The sequence below is a fragment of the Rhamphochromis longiceps genome, linkage group LG17 (genome assembly GCF_057381845.1).
Source record: "Rhamphochromis longiceps isolate RC_006_pf linkage group LG17, R_longiceps_female_GT1.1, whole genome shotgun sequence".
In the NCBI taxonomy this organism is placed as follows: Eukaryota; Metazoa; Chordata; class Actinopteri; order Cichliformes; family Cichlidae; genus Rhamphochromis; species Rhamphochromis longiceps.
Genome location: NC_140573.1, coordinates 7,138,384 through 7,157,499, shown reverse-complemented (window position 1 = coordinate 7,157,499; position 19,116 = coordinate 7,138,384). Strand labels below are relative to the sequence as shown.

The following is a 19,116-nucleotide window of genomic DNA, read 5'->3' as shown; positions in this document are numbered from 1 at the left end:
CGTGATGGTGCTTTCGATGAACCTCGAATTAAAGAGATTTCTCTGTTTTTGAGCAGTAATTTATATGCACCACTCATATATGAATATAAACCTGTTTTGTCACACGTTGAAGAATTGGGACTGAGAAATAAAAACTCTTCCCATCGTATTTATCTATAAAACAGGGTTATTTCATATCGGCGGTGATCTTTTTCACGGAGCTACTGAAGGCATCGCGAAAGCCTGATCCATTGATCGTCAGATCCAGGCGCCGGCAGGACTCCTCGGTGTTTCCACGCCTACTACTTTCACCCCCTTTGTGGTGACTCTCCGGCTCACACACACTTTGCCAGACTTCCAGGAGTTGGAGCCACTGATCGAAGAGGGAACACCGACAACGTAAGGGGGAAGAAAAGAAAGAATAAACATATTTCCTGCCCCGCATGGATTTGCTTTCTTCTCTGGAGGGATTTCAAGGAGGTGCAATGATTTGTGTCGCTGGGAATTCTGGAGACTTGTACCGGAGAGAAAGGGCACACGTACTCTACGCTGCAAAGTTGTAAAAGTAGTTTCCCTTGAAGTTCCCCCCCTCAAAACCACCCGTTCTGACTCCGTGCTTCTCCAGTTTGTAAACCCCCTCAACCATCATGGCGAGGCGGTCAGCGGAGAAACCTCTGTTTTTGAGACTGAACGCGCGCGCTGCTTTTCGGGATAAACACATTGGTTCGCGCGGAGGCTTCATGGCTTTTTCGCGGAGCTTCGTGTTAATCTGCTTGGCTCTTTCTAGTGGATATTGCGGAGCCGAGACGGAGTTTTCCATCCTGGAAGAAGCGCAAGTCTTGGCCGAACAAATGAAAAAGCTGTCCTCTCAGGAGCTGGGAGTCTTCACTATGCAGGTAATTAAATAAAACAAATAAAAGACACCAAGTTGTTTGAAGAACCGCTGAATGTGTTTGGGTGCAAAGCAGATAACCTCCGCTCGTGTCACGTCGAGCGAGTTGGAGCGGGTTTTAATGGGTTTTTTTCTGGCGCAAACAGGAGCTCTAAAACAGGCCTGCACAGCGCAAAACTAAAATAATAACAACAATACTCTCATAACCGCAGAAAAGATAGTTTGTCGACAGAGATGTTAAAAGTGTTGCGAAACAATAAGCTTCTATGTTGCAGTGTAACAACAGGCTCTTTGAAGTTGGGACGCGTTTATCTGGGACATGAACACGCCGGAGGTTTGAGGTTCTGAAAGGCTGGCGTTTTACCCTTTTATTCTTTTTTTAAGCTCTTAAGTAGTCCCAGTAATAATGAAATTTATTTAAATTCCAATACCTTCAGTTATTACTACACTCTCTGTGTGTGTGTTTGTTTTTTGTGCGCGCTACCTGAAAATGCCAACAAAAAGCGGGACAAAGTGTCCTTCATAATGCACGTCATAATTTCTTAAAAATGAGTGCCCTCTGTCCCGCTGTGTGCTCCTGAGCACATGTCATTGTGCACATACTCGAGTTTATCTTTTACCTGGTTGATAAATAATCTCCCGCAAGTCAATCTGCTGCAGCATATGGGCTCATCCAGAAAATCATATTTCCCCCAGAAAGAGCTGGTGATGGTTTATGATTAAACGCAAACAGCCTGGATTTCACGTGGATAGAAACACACTCTCTCAGCATCAGTTCTAGCACAAATGATTGCACCTAAAGCTGCCACTGATACATGTTTTCTTCATGAGCAATGTTTTTAGCAATTTTAGAATTTGTTTTTGTAGATTTGTCTAATAATTTAATTAATAAAACTCCACAAAATTGAAATTTCTGTGGTCACATCTTCTTAGTCCTTCTGTCTATTTAAAAGCCCCAAAACACCAAAAATATTCAGGTCCAAAAGGAGGAAATCTGCAATTGTCACAATTTTGTGCTTCTAGCTGTGTGCTTCATTGCCTTCTAAAGACACCCCGCCGACTGCTTTCAAGATAAGGGATTAGTTTGGTCGTGATCAGTGTTTGTTGTCCGCCAAGCAAGCGTCACAGTCAAAATAAAGATGCAGATGTTTTGGAGTTTTGATCTCATGAGATACCAGCCGAAATGAACCCATTCAACAGCGAGTCGGTGGACATGAGAGACAGATCTTTCTTTGGAGAGTGGAAGTCATTTCATTCAAAAATTCCAAACTCAATCACTCCATCTTGCAAGCAGATTTGTGTTCATCTTGTGTGATACTGAAGTGAGCATTTTTGGGGACTCATTCTTAGTATTGTAGTGACCAAACAAAAAATGCTTCGACTCTAAAAAGAAGCCAGAGTCATCAGTGAGAATGACTGCATTGTTACAGCCCCAGTAGACGAGTAAATGCACTATATGATAATCATCCATCCGTGCAGTGCTGCATTAAATCACCAAATGGCAGGAGGGTGCAGTGCCAGGGGTGTGAAGGAGGTGTTTAGCACTTCAGAGGCAGAGGAGCTCGCAGGCCCCGAACACAGAGGCGCAGCAGCGGGGGGGCCTCGGCCCCAAATGGTGTTTCATCTTCTCTGCTTCCACACTGAGCCGCCTTCATCCCAGCTTTGGGAGTCGGCTTTGAGGGCTTCCTCTGATCCCACCGGATCTGCTGTTGTCACCGCTCATCCCCTCCCTGAGCTCCAGTTTGTGCTCTCGCCGCCCCGTTTCTGGTTCTTTCCATCATTATCGCTCTCCCTTTCTCTGACTTTTTTCCCTCTCCCTGTGCAATTCTTGTTTTCAGCTCCTGTTGGTGTGAATACTTTGAATTAATAGCTGTTTTCCCCTCAAACGAGAGTAAAACGCCTCCATCAGTGACAAAGATGTAATTAATACGAAATGATCTCAGCTTATTGTCGGCCTCACTTAGATTCTCGTGACTAATTTCGCATTCATACAGCAGCGTACAAAATGAAGTGTTCAGCAGTCGGCATCCTTCCCCCGTGTCAGGGGAAAACGGTTTTGAGCTATGAAGATATTGCAGAGCTCTGAAAATCTGACTTGGCGTGAAGCTTTTTTTTGTTTTTTTACTTACTTCAATTGAAGTGGCACATTTCACAGATTTGCCAGAGTGGTTTTCCAGTGAAAACACAACTGCAAGGGTCTGTTTCAGGCCACGAAAGGACATCGGCTGTGGTGCTCATATCGTGCCTGATTGAAATTCAGAGATGTGCCAGTTCAGCTAATTTTTTTTTGTCCCTTTCTCTCTTTAAAAGAAAAACAATCTTTTCCACATATGTTTGTATCCAAACAGAATCACTGATTTTCATTAAAAGTCTTTAATTTCTTGAGTCACAGCTGGCCCTCATTATCTCTTAAAGGAGTTCTTCAGGTTTCTTTGTCCACTGAGCTATGTGCCGAGTTCACGCGCTGCCTTTTCAGATGAGATCTGAGGATTTTGCCATCAAGTGAGCATCCCAGCATGCCCATTTAAAATGTAATTGTACCCCTCTGCACCCCACCCCTCATTCTCTGGCAGATGTGTAATTTGAGGCTCGCCTCTCATCGGTGTTTCTGAGTCACTGGGTTAGCCTTGTTCACTCTGTCATTGACTTAGTCATCAGGGGACTTGAGGGCTTACAGCTGATGCTTTTACGCTGACAGGTCTGCTCTTAATATAAATATAAATATATATGTATTTGATTTAGTGGTGAAACCCTACTGTAGGTAGGGTCAGACTTTGCAGGTTTGCGACGTATCAATCAGAAACTTGATGACAGTTTTCCCTTTTGAGACGTTTCATATCTTCCTGAATAATTTATGATGAAGATTTCTACATTACGACTGCTTATTGTGAAAGGAGAAGGTCTTAGATACCCATAGAGCTTTTCATGTTCGATTTCCTGCAGGCTTAAGCAGAAGGCTGAAGATGGCAAGTTTAGTTTTGGATCTCGATAGGAAATTCAATCTCTTTTCTTACAAAACACACGACTGCAGCTACTTTTCAGAATCAGAATCAGAAAGGGGTTTATTGCCAAATGTTGAGCAGGTTTACAACATTAGGAAATTGCTGCGGTGCTTCAGTGCAAACATACTGTCATAAAAAAATATAAGAATAAGAATTAAAAGTGCTAAGTAGATAGATATATACATGATATATACATGAGTGCAGGTGGTGATCAGTGCCAAACATGGGGTGATGCAGTGAACACAGCGTAGGGTCATGTGTTAGTGGTGGGAACAGTCATACGGTTATTGTTCATGTGTCCAACAGCAGAGGGGAAGAAACTGACCAGTAAGTGGAGCAACAGGCTTGATCACTTGTAAACATGCAGTAAAGAGAGATGTTAAACGTACATAGCCTGATTGCTTTTAACGTTGAGAAGCATGTATGCACTATTGGCTGCTTATTTATAAAGAAAGTTTCACTGTGTTAGTTTCAAGGGCCTCAATCCTCATACAACAGTATGGTTTGAGGCTGAACCCCTGAGGCTGGCTCGTCCATTTATCCCTGGCCCCCTAATTGAATATTGATAGCGTAGTGAAGGTTTGTGTTGGGGTAGCTCTGACAATGTCTTCACTCTGCTATTTTCTGGTTTGGGATCAGTCCAATGGTAACAGAGCTGAGATTGACACTTTGTTGGTTTCTTTAACCTAGACTTGGCTTGATTTGATTTAACATGCACTCCTCTGTCTCTCTCGGTCTCCATCTACCTTTATTCTAATCTTCTTGCTCCCATTTCTCTTCTTTCTCTTTTATTGGCCTGTGTTCCCGTTCCCTCACTTTATATTGAATCAGTTGCAGAGACAGGGTGGGGGAGGAGGAAGGTTTGAGGATATACAGCAGGACATCAGAATTCCTGCTAGGCTCTCTGCAGTACAGCTTCAAAGCCTTCTTGCCTCTTACTGCGTTGCCTGCATGGCTCTGTGCTCAGTCAAGGTTACTATGAGCCTCACAGGCCCACCGCTTCATCTGGGACTGTTACTATTCCCCATCCACACTCTCTCTCTTTTGACTTTGAGCCTTCTCTAAGTGTGCATGTTGAAGCAGATCATTCAATTAACAACATGATTACGATTTATTTGTGAGCCACTGTGCAGCCTGTCTGCTCAGATTGGAACCTGGTAGTCTGAGAGCATTTTCAGCTGATTATAACCCAGATTATATGAAAGAAGAGGTGTCTTATAGAACTTTTTATTTTCAATAGTCCTCATCTAATGGGAATATGAGCTTTTCAGTGTCTTTTCAGCACGTCTCTGCTCTTGCCTTGTTCCAGCTATAATGGGGCTGTTTTTAGTTCCCTTTCTTCGGGGCACAGAGGTTATGTAATGCGACCAAGTTTTCTCTTTCAGTAAGTGTACTTCTGCAAATGACAAAATATGAGACTGTTTCACTGATGGAAACAGTCTCATTCATTCCTCCATCTTTACTATGTTTATTATGCAAGTATTCAAACAGAAGCTCTGCATGATGTTGCAGTAAAATTTTATTCTGATGAACTCTTGAGCATTCTTGTTGTTCTTTCTATCTGGCATTTAAATGAGTGAGTCCGAGCAGGGTTAGATCGTAAAGTCGTCACAGCAAATGTGAACTAACCCAGTTGTCTCACTTAATTAAAATGCAGTTCACATATTTAAACCGATATTCTGTAATTAATATTTTATTTTGTGCCAGCAGAGGTGAACCAATGTATAAACGAATTAATTTTACTAGGAAAATCTTTCGTTGGCTCAGCTCTAACCTTGTATGTAGACTGGCTCGTGAGTTGGTACGTACATTCTTGGTTCCTAGACAGTGAATACTAATTTGGATTGAGTCTTGCCTTGTTGCTACCCTAGTAGTGGAAGCAGAGTAAATTTGAATGGTTGTCATTTTGTGTTAGCCTAGTGATGGGCTTTGCCTTTTGCCCCATGACAACTGGGATAAGTTGCAGTCCCCCTGTGGCCGTGGAACTGGAAAAGTGCTCAGAAGAATTGATGGACTGTCGCAGCCTAATCTTCAGATTGTTCTATATCCTTATTATCTAAAGACCACAACTTTAAGCTTTCCCACACTTTACAGAAAGAAAGTATCCACATTGAAATAACAAGCACAAGATCAAATGTTAAAAGCAAAGTAAAATTCTTGGGTGTTTGCGGCTCAACCATAGAATTTATGGGGGAATGGGTTAAAAGTCTTCCTGTCTGGTTTTTAACGATCTCTGTTAATGTGACATGTGGTTACTTTGTTTAACCTTGATTGGATTCTAACCTCATCCCATTAATGGTATGCACTGTTTGCCTTTCCCTCCGATCTCTTTTTATGTGTTTGGTTAATAGAACCAGGAGTGCTGTGAATTAGTCGACCTTGAATTGAATAGCAAGGCCAGAAGTTTTTCTTCTTTTTTCATTCTGACCATAAATTGTGATGCATCTCATTGGTATATGAGCCCCCTGAGGCTGTGCTGGACTGTCTGTTCTTTTTCCATTTTAACAGTGTCTTTTTTTCCCCCAAGCTTTTATTGCACAGAAAAGTTTCTGTTGCTTTAAAACTACCTGCTTTTAAAACATAGTTGTTAGATTCTTGCTCCCAAGTTGCTGAAGATGCATGAATACTTCATAACTTCAAGCTGCAATGTTTTGCAGTGTGTGCAGCTTTAATGTTTTCTTTTTTTGTTCTTTATTGTTTTTATCCTTGCTGAATTGCAAATGAGCATCGTGCACATTCGAGGCTATACGCTGTCTACATTTATTGGCAAGAGTTTTTTTTTTCTTCTATAATTTGAAAGTTGCACTGTTCAGTCGAAACTGAGAATTTGTTTTCCTTTGTTCATTTTGCTGGAAAAAAACAGGGCTCTCTGCCAACAGCTGCAAGGTCCCACAGCAACGTCTGTAGTGTTTTAAACTTGGGATGACTTTCACATTGGTCTTCAAAATTCTTGGGCTGTCCAAAATCCTGGGAAGCAGCCCAGCTCTGTCGATTGTTACTTCTGTTACAATGCAGGAGAGAATAGAGTAAAGAGTTTTTATTAAATCAATGGCTGCTTGTGTGTTTGGGCCTAATTCCAGCCACTGAGGGGTTCAGGCACCCTTTATAACCAAACTGCCTTTGAGAACAGTGTGTCTGGCTTCTAAACCGAGCACACACCAAACGCTGCGAGGTCCCTAGAATTCTTGGATCAAACTAGGAGTTGGGTATTACTGTCAGATAGAAACTGTCTGGATTTAAGGAGGTCATTTTTAATAATTTTGTCTCTCTTTTTTTTTTTCTTATTGTTTCTTAGCTTGGGTAGGGCATCTATTGGTCTTATTAGAGTCTACTGTTTAATATGATTATGACCAAGGAGGCCATCTTCTTTTATTTTTATTTTTTGACGTGGCTCCAGAGGTGGGAATGTTGACTTTACTTTATTAGTTCAGACTTTTAAATTAATGCCTATTGTCTAGCTATTGTTGGGTGGACTGTTGTTACATTTGTGCAGATATGCATGGTGCTCAAATATGAAAGCCTGTGGTTTTGGATCAGTGCTAATTTGACTGTGTGGTAGTTTTAAGAAAATGTCTTCATAACAGCACCAGGCTGAAAGATCACTGATGAAACTTGAGATTCATACAAACTCCCATTCACACTTTTTTTTTTTTCTCAAAAGAAAAAAAGGTGTCCACAGTCTGATTTGCACATTTCTTGGTTTCAAAAGTTTATCTTCTGTCTGTTCTCAGTGTGTATGCACTAGAGGCTTTAGTACATCACATTTCCACATCACACTTGCGTAAGTTGCATACCAGACAATGATGGGCTACCAGAGTACTTGGCGTATCAAAAAGTTGAGCATAGAAAACTTTCTTCCTTCAGCAGATAAAAGAGAAATTTTCCACATGTTTTAAGTGACATTTTCTAAGTTATCCATGTCAGGTTGTAAAATTTGACTTGTAAATACAAATTGTAGATTGTTTTGTGTTTGAGTCGTTTTGGACTGCAAGGCTGTTGGAAGAGCTTTATGGAAAGAAATATATTTTTTTCCAGAGCGTTTACATGATACAGCTTTCCATCATTTCGGTCAGATCCCTTTACATTTTCAGCCAGTTTAAGTACAGCCTGCTGCACTGCCTCTTGGCTCCCGTTGGACAGCGGTCAGGACAAAGCATGAAACTGATGTTCTTCTCCTTCTGCACCAGCTGTTGTGGTTTAAATCTGTCTGTACTGTCGTGGCCAGATCATTTAACTCACCGCTTTTTGATCCATTTTCCACATTTCTTAGTTAAAGGAGGGCCTCTCAGTTTGGCTTTGACTGAAATTGGTTTTGCTGTGTTTTTTTTGTTTTGTTTTGTTTTTTCCCCCCACAGCCTCTTAAGCCTGTACATTTTTGTAACTGTTTTGGTTGCACACTCTTTTTTTTTTTTTTTTTTTTTTTTTTTTTTTTTCCTTTTTCCTCCTGACCTGCTCCTAAAATGCCAAGCTCCTGTTAAGAATCTCGATGGAATGTTTCCTTGGCTGCTGTCGCAGTGCTTTGAAGTTAAGCAGTTAGATTAGGAAGCTGTAAACATACTGTCCTTATCGGTTTAACCTGATATAAAGCTAAGTGGGCCACTTGCAGGTAGAGCTAGCATCTGGCATTATTCACAGAACAATGAACTAAATGTTCTTAAATAAAGAAGTATAGCCCTGAAATATGAATGTCAACTAGTTTCACTATTTATCTATTAGCAATTGCCCAATAGTCACATTGGACACAATAGCCATCTGTTACCATTAATATAGCAGCTGAGCTCAGTGTAGATGGATAAAACATGAATAACAGGTGGAATATTGAGCTGTGACGGAGCAGATTATGGACATGGGGACAACTGGACATGTTACTGGCTGTGCAGAGCAGCGAAGGAACGTTGCTGAACCGAGAAGATGGTCCTGAGTTTTGAAAACTTGTCCGGAGCAGAGCAGCCAAATCAGATGGGGTTTTCACACCTAAAGAGCTGCAGACTGAGGCAGAGCAGTGTGACCAGTGGATGAGAGAGAGGCTGCCGGCAGATGTGGACAAGATGATGAACTTTAACTTTTCTACGTTTACAATAATTTCTTAAAATCTGTTTCTTCTTTTGCTGTGAGGTCTGTTTTAAAGTGCAGGGAGTGACCAGTTCAATCTTTCACAGTGATGTTAGGTATGGTCTTGTTTGTTGTACTCTGTTTATTAATAAGTTCTATCATTTGACCTACATTTGACCTTCATGATCTAAAGTGAATTTATCAAAAAAAATTATAGAAATGAATAAAACCTTTAAACTTGATCTTAAGTGCGTATTTTGTTAAATCTATCTTATAATTTGGGAAAATTTGTTAAAAATGAACAACTTGGCTTTTTCAAGAAACAACTTCTTTGCCGTTCCTTCTGTTGTTGGAGGATGGGTTCAAACTCTATCCCGTGGTATCAGATGGTATGGACTGCTTTACTGGGTATTAGCACGGATTTTGCAATTCTAGTGTCATGACAACCCTAGGGTATACGTGAACTTAGTGCTACAATGACACGTGGCAACAGTTAACACACTTTGTTGATTTGTGCAAACTACAAACAAACAAAGAATTCTTTTCAAATCCATCGCACTCGCAATTTTTACCTTGTAGGTCTAAAGCTACATACTTTTGTGTTTTTCAAATGTAAGTTTGGATCCTAGCTAACCCACTAAACATCTGAGGCACACAATAACACAAATGTACCACTCAGTCGAGGCAGCGGTAGACCAGAAACTCATGTGTTGTGCAAGATAAAACTACTATTTTCGTCAGCGAAGCTTTCTAGCGTACACAAGTTTGCAACGCCTTTGGGCCCATGTTAGAAAGAAGGATCTCTAAGCAGAGAACGCACTCAATCTGTATTTCTTTTGGTTGGCTAAGATTCAATTGTTGGAGCTGATCCTGTCTATAGTGCTTGGCTTCTGTGCCAGTCAGCGCTTTTTTCTGTTAGGAGGGATTGCAGACTGACATCTACTGTAGGAAACGCATCGACTGGGCTTATATTTTTTTTAAAGCAACACTTAAAAAAGCTGAGCTTTCCCAAACTGAGTGAAAATAGTAACAATATTGTGTAACCTTTTATTCTGATTTAACCACAGTACGTGTGACAAAACACTGAGATATACATAAGATATTGAGACCACAATAATCCAGGAGTAACTTTTGGTCCAAATGTATATAATATTTGTATAGTTTCATCATCAACTTTCCTGACAACTGAAATTATCCACGCAGTTATCTCCTGTGTGTTGAGCTAAATCCTGTCGTTGCGCAGCGCTCCAGGTTTTTAGCAAAAGTAGCTAACTCGGCCCTCTGCTTATTAGTGATAAGAACTAATTAACAGGCTGTGCTTAATCGGCTCATTCTCACTTTTTCTTAATGATTCTCTCTTTCTCTGTTACCCCTCTCACTCTTCATGTCCCATTCGCCGTCACCCTCCCTCTGCCCTCTCTTTTCTACACACTAATTCTCTCACACACACATAAGCCACAATGAATGTGTGTGCATGTGTGAAAGAGAGAGAGGATCTTTATTGGTGATCCAAGCTTTGTGTTTTCTTTTTCTAGATTCCAGCCAGTGTTACTTAGTTAGCTCCAACAGGAGATGACCTGGCAGTGTGAGCCAGGGGACCCCAGGCCACCCTTTAGCAAGTCAGTCCCTTCATTGGCCACAATGGGCGAGACTCAAAATGAACTCCGCCTGAATAAGAGAGAGAGAGGGGAAAGGAAAGGGGCGGGGGTTGTGGTGAAGGCAAAGGGGGGCAGTGAACAAAATGCCCATTTGGGAGGGCAAAGAGAATACGGGGACCAGCTCCCACTCCCCCTGCCCCCCAGACAACATGGTCCCCATCCCCCTCAAAATGCGCACACACACACACACACACACACTCTCACGGATGCATGCGCACACTCCTGCAGAAGAGGCTTTACATTCTTGATGAGGAGAGTTGGAGCTCCAACTGTGGAGAAGCAGATCAGACTGTTTTGCATGCCTTTTTTCCCTCGTTTCTCTTTCTCTGCTTACGCCTCTTTCTCGGTGCTCTGAGTCGCATATATAATCGCCCAACTTTTACTTTTGTTAAGGAGCGCTTATTCCGAGGGTGTCTCAAATTTTCACCCATGTTTTTATGCCTAGTTGCAGTTTTTTGTTTTTGTTGGGGTTTTTTGTATATGGTAAGTGCATTTTCTTTGGGAGGGGGGGGTGGAGATCTGACTGCGCATAAGTAACAGCAGGCTTTGGGGCTTCCTCTTTAAGGCAGCGTGCAGTTCAGAGCATAGACAGAAAATGCTAAAGTAGGTGCTGGGGGTTGGAATGAAAACTAGAGTAGAAAAGATCGTGTGAATCGGTTGCAGCCAAGAAATGGCAGGCTTTCATATTGTGGAGTCTCACACACACTCACAAACACACAAAAGCACAGTGGCAGCAGTCTTCTCTCAGTTTCTGAGGATTTGTAAGACGCCTCCCAAACTCTAGGGTCGCAGGGTCATGGAGGTGGTCTAACTTCTTTATTCACATACTGCGAGACAGTAAAACATGGAAACCTTGTGTAAATTTACAGGCCCAAGGCCCATCAGTGCACCGATGTAAAGCTGTGGTAGCGTGTATAGTGTGTGCATGTGTGAATTCACAGGTAAGCAACCTTAAATTTGACTAAAACACAATATGAAGAAGGTGTACTGTAGCCGAGTAAACCTTTGATTTTATTTTGTGAAAAGCAGCAGTGATTACATTTTTGGGCAATTGGAGGCAACAAGCCTCCAGCTCCATTTAAAGATGTCCAGGTAGTAACCACACAGTTTTGTCCACTTAAGCCATTGCACTACAATGCCTCAACGTGAACTAAAATGTGGTACATATCTAGTAATATGTAGTACGATCATAGAACACAAATATTTGTCATTGGAGTCTGTCTGCAATCCATCCCCATACATCAAACACAGAGCAATGTTAGCAACGTTGGGCCTCTGGCTCTGTTTTGGTCTCAACACCCTTTTGTTTCAATGACTGACCTTTAAACATGAAAACAATTGGTCTTTAAAGCAAAAATAATGAGCTAAAAGACAGTAAAGTCCATGGTTATAATGCTGTAAATGCTAGAGATACTTTGACATTTGGGTTTTTGTGGCACTGGTTTCAGCATTGCTGGAATACCTCAGGAAAAAAAAGAAAAGTATGATCTTTATGCCTTCAGGTTTCAGTGGATTAAAAATGCTTTCACTGTTTCTACTTTCTTCTTTGCCTATCTTCTCGAACATCTCCATCTTCTCTTGATTCATGGTGTAATTGTGTCTGTGGGTGGTGGCATGTGAAACCATGTCCTTTGCCTTTTGTACGCTGCTGGCTTGCTGGCTTTGAAGATGAATCAGGAAGTGACCTGGACTAATGAGTTGAACTCTGGACTCTCTGCCTCCGTCTGTCTCTGTAAGACAAGGCTGGTTGGAAGATGAAAAGAAATGCGTTGTTGTTTTACTTGCACAGAAAATGGCAAAGGGGGAAAATGTGCTACAGCTCGCTAATTAGGAGGCAAGGAGGAGTGTCACAGCTTTGAGCATGAGATGAAATGCTGGTAGACTCCGAAACACCACTTTAACTGTTCCAAATGCGTGTGAATCCCTACTGTCGCGCTCTGGTGCTATCCATATCTTTATGTCTGCCTATACACACACATACACAAGTCTTATAAACATGGAGACTCATAAAAAGCTACATGCACAACTGTGTTTAGCTATCAGTGTCTCTGAGCTCAGATATGTGTCTACTAAACGAGTGGTTTATTTGGTTTAGGCTGACTCAAAAGTAATGGAACATGAGCATTAGGCCAAACAGGCCTCAGTGTTTGACACGGAGATGGCCAGCTTTACTCAAGATCGCCAAACAGTGCAGCTCTCTGAAATAAAGACTGCAAAATGATATTTGTTCCCTGGATAAACAATGAAAAATCCAGGCGTACTGTGTACACTTCGCATAGATTGCGCCAGTACAATATAATGGTTTTTTTAGTCAAGTCGGGATTTGATGACCAATAATGTCTCACATGAGGTCTGACTCATAAAGTCATATTGCTCTTGTTGCACGGGGACCATCTTAAGATGTTCTTGCAGCACATTTCACTTGTAGGCGTTGAGTTTAAGAAACTTACCAGTTATCCTATGCTTGTTTACACTGTCTTAAGTGCGTCTGTCCAGGTTCTCTATGTGATCTCCTCCTGTTTGACTTGGTTGTAACAAACAGTTGGCATGTCCTGCTTTCTGAGTGTGTCAACTTGTGGTCAGGCTCAACAAACCTGTTACTGTTGATGTGTATTGGTGTAGTATGAATAGACTGTTTTTAGGTTTCTGACATGTTTTTCTGTACAATTTACAGCCTGAATCTCTTCTGACTATACCGTCACTTATATGTACTCACCCAAAACCCGCAAGCCAGTCCTTAATGTCATGATCCTTTCTGTGACGTAACCTGTGGAGAATCCCTTTAAATGATTTTACGGCTTTTCAGTATAGATCGTGTCCCCCGTTACTTCCTGAATTTAGAAAATCTGTGGTTCACAAAGAAAACATCTCTCATCCAACAGACAGACGGCGTGTTTTTGAAATCAGTCCTGGCATTCTAGCTGAGAGGTCTTAATGTTGAGTCAATAGCCAAGCAAGCTGGTCTGTCTCCTTTATTTCTTTCTTTTTAAAGTTTTTGTTTTTTTCTGGCAGAAGCCCAGTTATAACGCTTTCTACAAGAACACTACAGTCTCATTTTATCCGGTCTCATCCACTCCTCCTCATCCTCTCTTGACTTCCACACTTCTGTTTCCCAGATCTTTACTTTTCAGTAGACCAGGTTTGTTTTAGGCTTGGTTGGCTGGTGTCATGCCAATTATTCTCAAATACTCCAGCCCAGGCATCAGTACGTCAGCTGGCCAGGTTTTCTGCTGGTATCTTGCTGGCAAGCGAACAGGGTGACAATGTGCAGCTTTTCTTCACTTGTTATGGACTTAGTTTTTTTTTTAAACAATTGTGATATAATAATGCATGTTTTCAGAAAATGTGCTCAGGCTGTGTAGCCTGGGAATTGGACAAAGCTGAGAGCTCATGTTTCATTTGCTCTGGCAGAATGTGTCTGAGGTTCATCCCTTTCAGATTTACAAATAGCCCGTGCTACCCCAATCAAAAACGTGAGATTTTTCACAGGTTTTGCTGCTTTCGAATGCTTGCAAGTCTATGCAAATGTGCCCGCGTGCTCCCATTGATGATTTCAGTGAAGCTGAATTGAGAGCGTCATGACTAATTTGCATACAGGCGTCTGTCTTTGGCTTGCATTTTCACGGCTCTCTGCCAAATGCGAGTTCCTTTAGCCATTTTCCCACATGGAACTTCCTGTTTTAGAGTCAAAACATAGGCTGTATATAAAAGATGGAAATAGTCCGTTGCAAAGCTCGAGTTTAGCAAAATTGAAGAATAATTGTAACACTAACCACACACACAAATGCAACACTAACCACACACACAAATGCAAAATAAAGAAAGTCTTTGATGGTGTTTTGTCCTTGATCTGAAGCAAGTAGGAGTTTTTAATCCTGCTCAGTCACAGGAGTGCAGCCAACACCTCTTACCTTTCCCGGAAACGTTAGTCTGTCTGCGTTACCTGGTCTATGTGTGAAAGCACTGTTAGGCTGATACTGAGCTCTGTGGGAACAGGTATCTGTGTTCACTGGTGGTGTAGTCTGCGTCTGCGTGCGTTTGTGCCCACATTTGTAGTGGCGTGCTGATTTACACTTCTCTGCACTGGGTTAGTTTTAGTGATGTGACCGTATATTGTAAAGTATGAGATAATGAAGGAACAAATAAAATGATTAACTTACTCAGTGGATCTAATTTTGACTTAAAATAAAAAATGAGACCGACTTTTATAGTAAGTGTAAAATCATGGACTCATATAATCTACCTACCCATTCTTAGAATGTGAATATTATTTCGGTGTTTAATGAGGTGCCAAACCGAGCACGTTGACCGCCGCAGCAGGAATGCCAAATGGGTGAATCTTCTTCGAGAGGAGTCGTCATATGTCTCCTGCATACATCATCAAAGAAGCACGTCTCTCCCCCTCCTGGCTTTTACAGCAGCAAAGCCATTTTCCATTTACATACTAGAAACTTGTGAATGTCCTTGGGGAACTCTCTCCCTCTCTCTCCCTTTTGAAAGCACTCATGCTCAAGCTTCTGCACACACCAGCGATCGACTCATGAATCTGAATAGGAGAGGTTTTCGATGTTTAGACAGCTCAGGGAAAAAACCAAAACAAAAAAAACCCTGACACCCCCCCAACAGTTGACATGTTGATGAAACTGTGTGTGTGTGTGTGTGTGTGTGTGTGTGTGTGTGTGTGTGTGTGTGCGCGCGCGCGCGCCTTGGATTTACTATATATCTATATCCTTTGCATATAGGAGAGTTCATATTGGTTTTTAACTCAAATTCTGTATTTGCACAAATTTCAGGTGAACTAGGTTGGACCCTTACTTAATAGTACTTTAAGTTGCTGCAGGCTTGTAGGTCCTATGATGTTGAAACTGACATTGATGCATTGGTTTAATTCCTTTTCCTCAATTTAATGTGAGTAATCTGTATCTGCAGGTATTTAAAAAATACAAATAAACACCTTGGCAGTCATGTTTCTTTAAATTACCATACAGGAAATAGGCCTGTACTTGCTGGGGTGAGAACACTTTGCTTCACAGACTTGACAAAAGACAGGAGAATCTGCCAGAGGCTAAATTTTCTCTTTATTCAGCCAGTTCCAGATGATTCATTCATTCATTCATTTATGGCTAATAAGGGAGATGGCTTGCTTTGTTTTCCTTTTTTTTTTTTTTTTTTTTTTTTTTTTGTATTAGCCCTTTCCGACATCTGTGCTCACTCATTCTGCCTATCCTCCGGGAATTTAGTTGTTTCAATTCTGAGCTAAAGAGAATCTCATATGTGTGTCTATTCAAAACAAAACACATAGTTGGCTGCTGGTAAGAAGTGCTATAGGGAGAAAAATAAATAGTACATATCACTGCCCTTTCTTCTCATGAAGCTGCATCTCAAATCTTATTACCTAGATAATCGGCCCTGTAAAGTCCCACATTTGAGCCCACACTAAAAAAACAAAAAAACCTGACCTGGCAAAAACTAGTACCGACAATTTCTGAATAAAATATGTTGAGTATTTTTGTAGACAAAAAATTAAGAATGTTCTATTTTTATTCAGCTTGCATGTTGGATTGAAACAACATGACAAGTACAACAAAAACAAAAATATCAGTAGGTAATCTAATCCAAATTTCCAACCGAGAAAACAGTTTAGTTAAACAGATGCATATTTTTCATTTCAAAGATTTTCACCACCTACCATTTTTGAGACCTACTGCCCTTAAGCAGTCTTTCAAACCATCCATCCATCCAGGTTTTCAGGCAAATAAGAGATTGTGAAATAATTATGATTGTAGATGAAATGACTCATATAATAGTGTTTTTTCTACTGTAATTTATGGCTGTTATTCCCACCAGTGTGTACAGACTTATAGAGGCGGCGTTTGTAATGGAAATTTCATAAAGGAAAAAGTTCTTTCAGAACTTAAACATAAACCTGAATGTACTTTAATATTACTCAGCACATTTTAACGTAACCATGTAGCACTAGTTAGCTTGTAAGCATAATTCCACTTGTGCTAGTTAAATAAATGTATGCTCAAATGCCAAATAATGCATTTATTCACCACAGATGAATAAGTGGAATGGACCGTCATCAGTTTCTTTTATTTATTTTATTAGTTAGCCTGCCATCTAGCTAAGCTACCTTTAGATTGAGCTACGTGACATAAATGGGAGCTGCATACACTCTAATCAGAAGAGTCAGACATGTTTGAGAGAGGATTGTTAAAGTCTGACTACTACTATTTGTTTTCACTAATAAATATATTTTATTGTGTTTTAGAAAAACAAAACGGTTTGGCTCTCATTTGTTCCCCTTGTCTGTTTTAATTCTGCCGTCAGCAGCTCCTCATGTTGCATTTGAAGCCTTTCTTCCACCTGCCTTGATTTAGCTAAGGTTGGTGCAAGTGTTCAGTTAAGGAGCTTGCATCTCAAAGGCGTGATTATGAAGGTAGAATCATTTCGACACAGTGACTCTACAAACATAACTTTGGTTAAAAGCAGACAAACTTGAAGAAACAAGGGTGAGTAACATTGCTAATTACTCATGAGTAATGGATGTGAAAACATATGACATACAAGTATTTGCAGCATGTTTGGGTTTGATTTGAAGCCAATGTGCCAACCACTTGATCACATCTTAAGTCCAAGGTCTATGTTAGGTCCAAGATAATCACTGGGCTCGCTGTAAGTCGTATTTCTTTCCCTAACCAAAGGTCTACATAAGAGTTTCTGGGCCTATCGACTGCACTCCACGCGTGCCAAAACCAACAGGTGCACATGTCTAATCTCTCTTTGTTTGCATTTCTTTTTCTGCCTCTGTCTTTTTCCTTCTCGGCCTTTGATCTCTTCAGACTCTCAACCTCAAACACCAGCTCTCCCTGCTTTTATCATGGGTCACTTTTGTGTCGTCATCTGCTTGATCACTGTTCATTTCTTCCTCTTCCTACTTTAATCCTCTCTTCCTTTCCATTTTTTTCTTTCTCTATGTCTCTCTTCCTCCTCTGCCTAGACCAGGGGTCAGCAACCTTTAGCACCCAAAGAGCCATTTGGAAGCAATTTCCACGCAAAAGAAAACACTGGGAGCCGCAAATACTTTTTGACATCTAAAATGAAGATAACACTGTATATATTGTTTTTTTTACCTTTATGCTTTGTGTGAACAACTAAGGTGTGTTGCTTATGAAATTCATGAACTGCTATAGAGAAAATTAAATTTTCTCTATATTTCTCTATCATGACATAAATAAAATTTTATTTATGTAATTAACACATTTTGAACTCTTAAAGAAGAGGCGCTGCAGTGGAGGCGGACGCACCTGAGTGGCACCCGCAATCACGCCTCGCCGCTTTAACGTCTGTGCGGCTGTGAGCTGAAAAGCTACAGCCGGCTGTACAGCAACCGTGTGTGAAAAGTGGTCAATAAAGAGATGCTGAAAAGCCTGTTCATGCAAACATCGTCGGGTCTGCCGTGATATGTTTACAATGGGACTTCTGCTCCTGAACCTCTGCGCACAGCGTCTGGAAATCGGGGCTGTACGAAGTCACTTTCATCTTTATGCAGGACTGTAAGCTGTCATCTGTGAGGCGTGAGCGGTGTTTGTTTTTAACATAGTTCACGGTGGAGAACAGCTGCCGACATAATGTGGATCCGAAGATCCATAATTGGCCTACCTGGGGTTGAAAGTCTCGATAAAGGCACGGCGTTTTGGCGGGTATACCGGCTTCCGCAAGTGCGACGCTTATTTTGAACGATCAAAAAATAATAGAATATCATTTTATGTTTGTGTTTCAATATCACAATAATCTTCCAATTTAGAAGTACAAGTTAAAAAAAAGAATTAACATAAATAAAATACACTTCAGCTAATTACTTAAAAAAACAGACAAATTTATTTTCCCAAACCACACGGAGCCGCACTATAACGACTAAAGAGCCGCAGGTTGCCAACCCCTGGCCTAGACTAATCTTCACCGTTTTCTGTCAGGCAGGGTCGCTATCCTGTGAGATAGTTTTCCTACAAATTGAACAGGTAAAAGAGGAAATCTGTGTGTTTGTGCATTTTATGTGTGTACTTTGGCAGTGAGGTTTCCTGCCGCAAATGAGGGTCACAACTCAAAAACTGTCCTCCTTTTTATATAATCCGCTCGTGTACAGACACAGAGCGTTTGCCAATTTAAACCGTTCAGGTGTCAAACAAGAATGAACAAACTTCTCAACGTGTGATGTCTCAAGCTGTGTTATTTGTTCCATCCTCATGTGTACGTCTATATGACTGTGCATAAATGTCCTTATATATTTCTGTAATTTGGCCAAGCATGGGTTCGCTGTTTTTCTTCCTCACCACAGCTCCCAGGTTACCTCCCTTGGCACGCAAAAGTAGCCAACACAAATCCTGCATCCAGTTAATCATCTCATGCCATAAAGACGAATGTTGTGTTACACTGCAGCACTCATTATTCAGGCTGTAATGACCTCCAGTCTTAATAACAGTGCATTTATGAAAAATCCATTCGCCGCGTTGTCATTTGTATGTTATGG

General features: G+C 41.0%; 1 protein-coding gene across 1 annotated transcript in view; it reads left to right on the top strand.

Annotated features, from left to right (window-relative positions):
• The first annotated feature begins 309 nt into the window (after positions 1 to 309).
• The window catches only part of cachd1 (cache domain containing 1), a 109,510-nt gene continuing 90,703 nt past the window's right edge, over positions 310 to 19,116 (top strand). Inside the window, exon 1 of the mRNA XM_085386207.1 lies at positions 310 to 875. Within this exon, the coding sequence (XP_085242333.1) occupies positions 627 to 875 (249 nt within the window). The 5' untranslated portion in view covers positions 310 to 626. The remainder of the gene's footprint in view (positions 876 to 19,116) is intronic.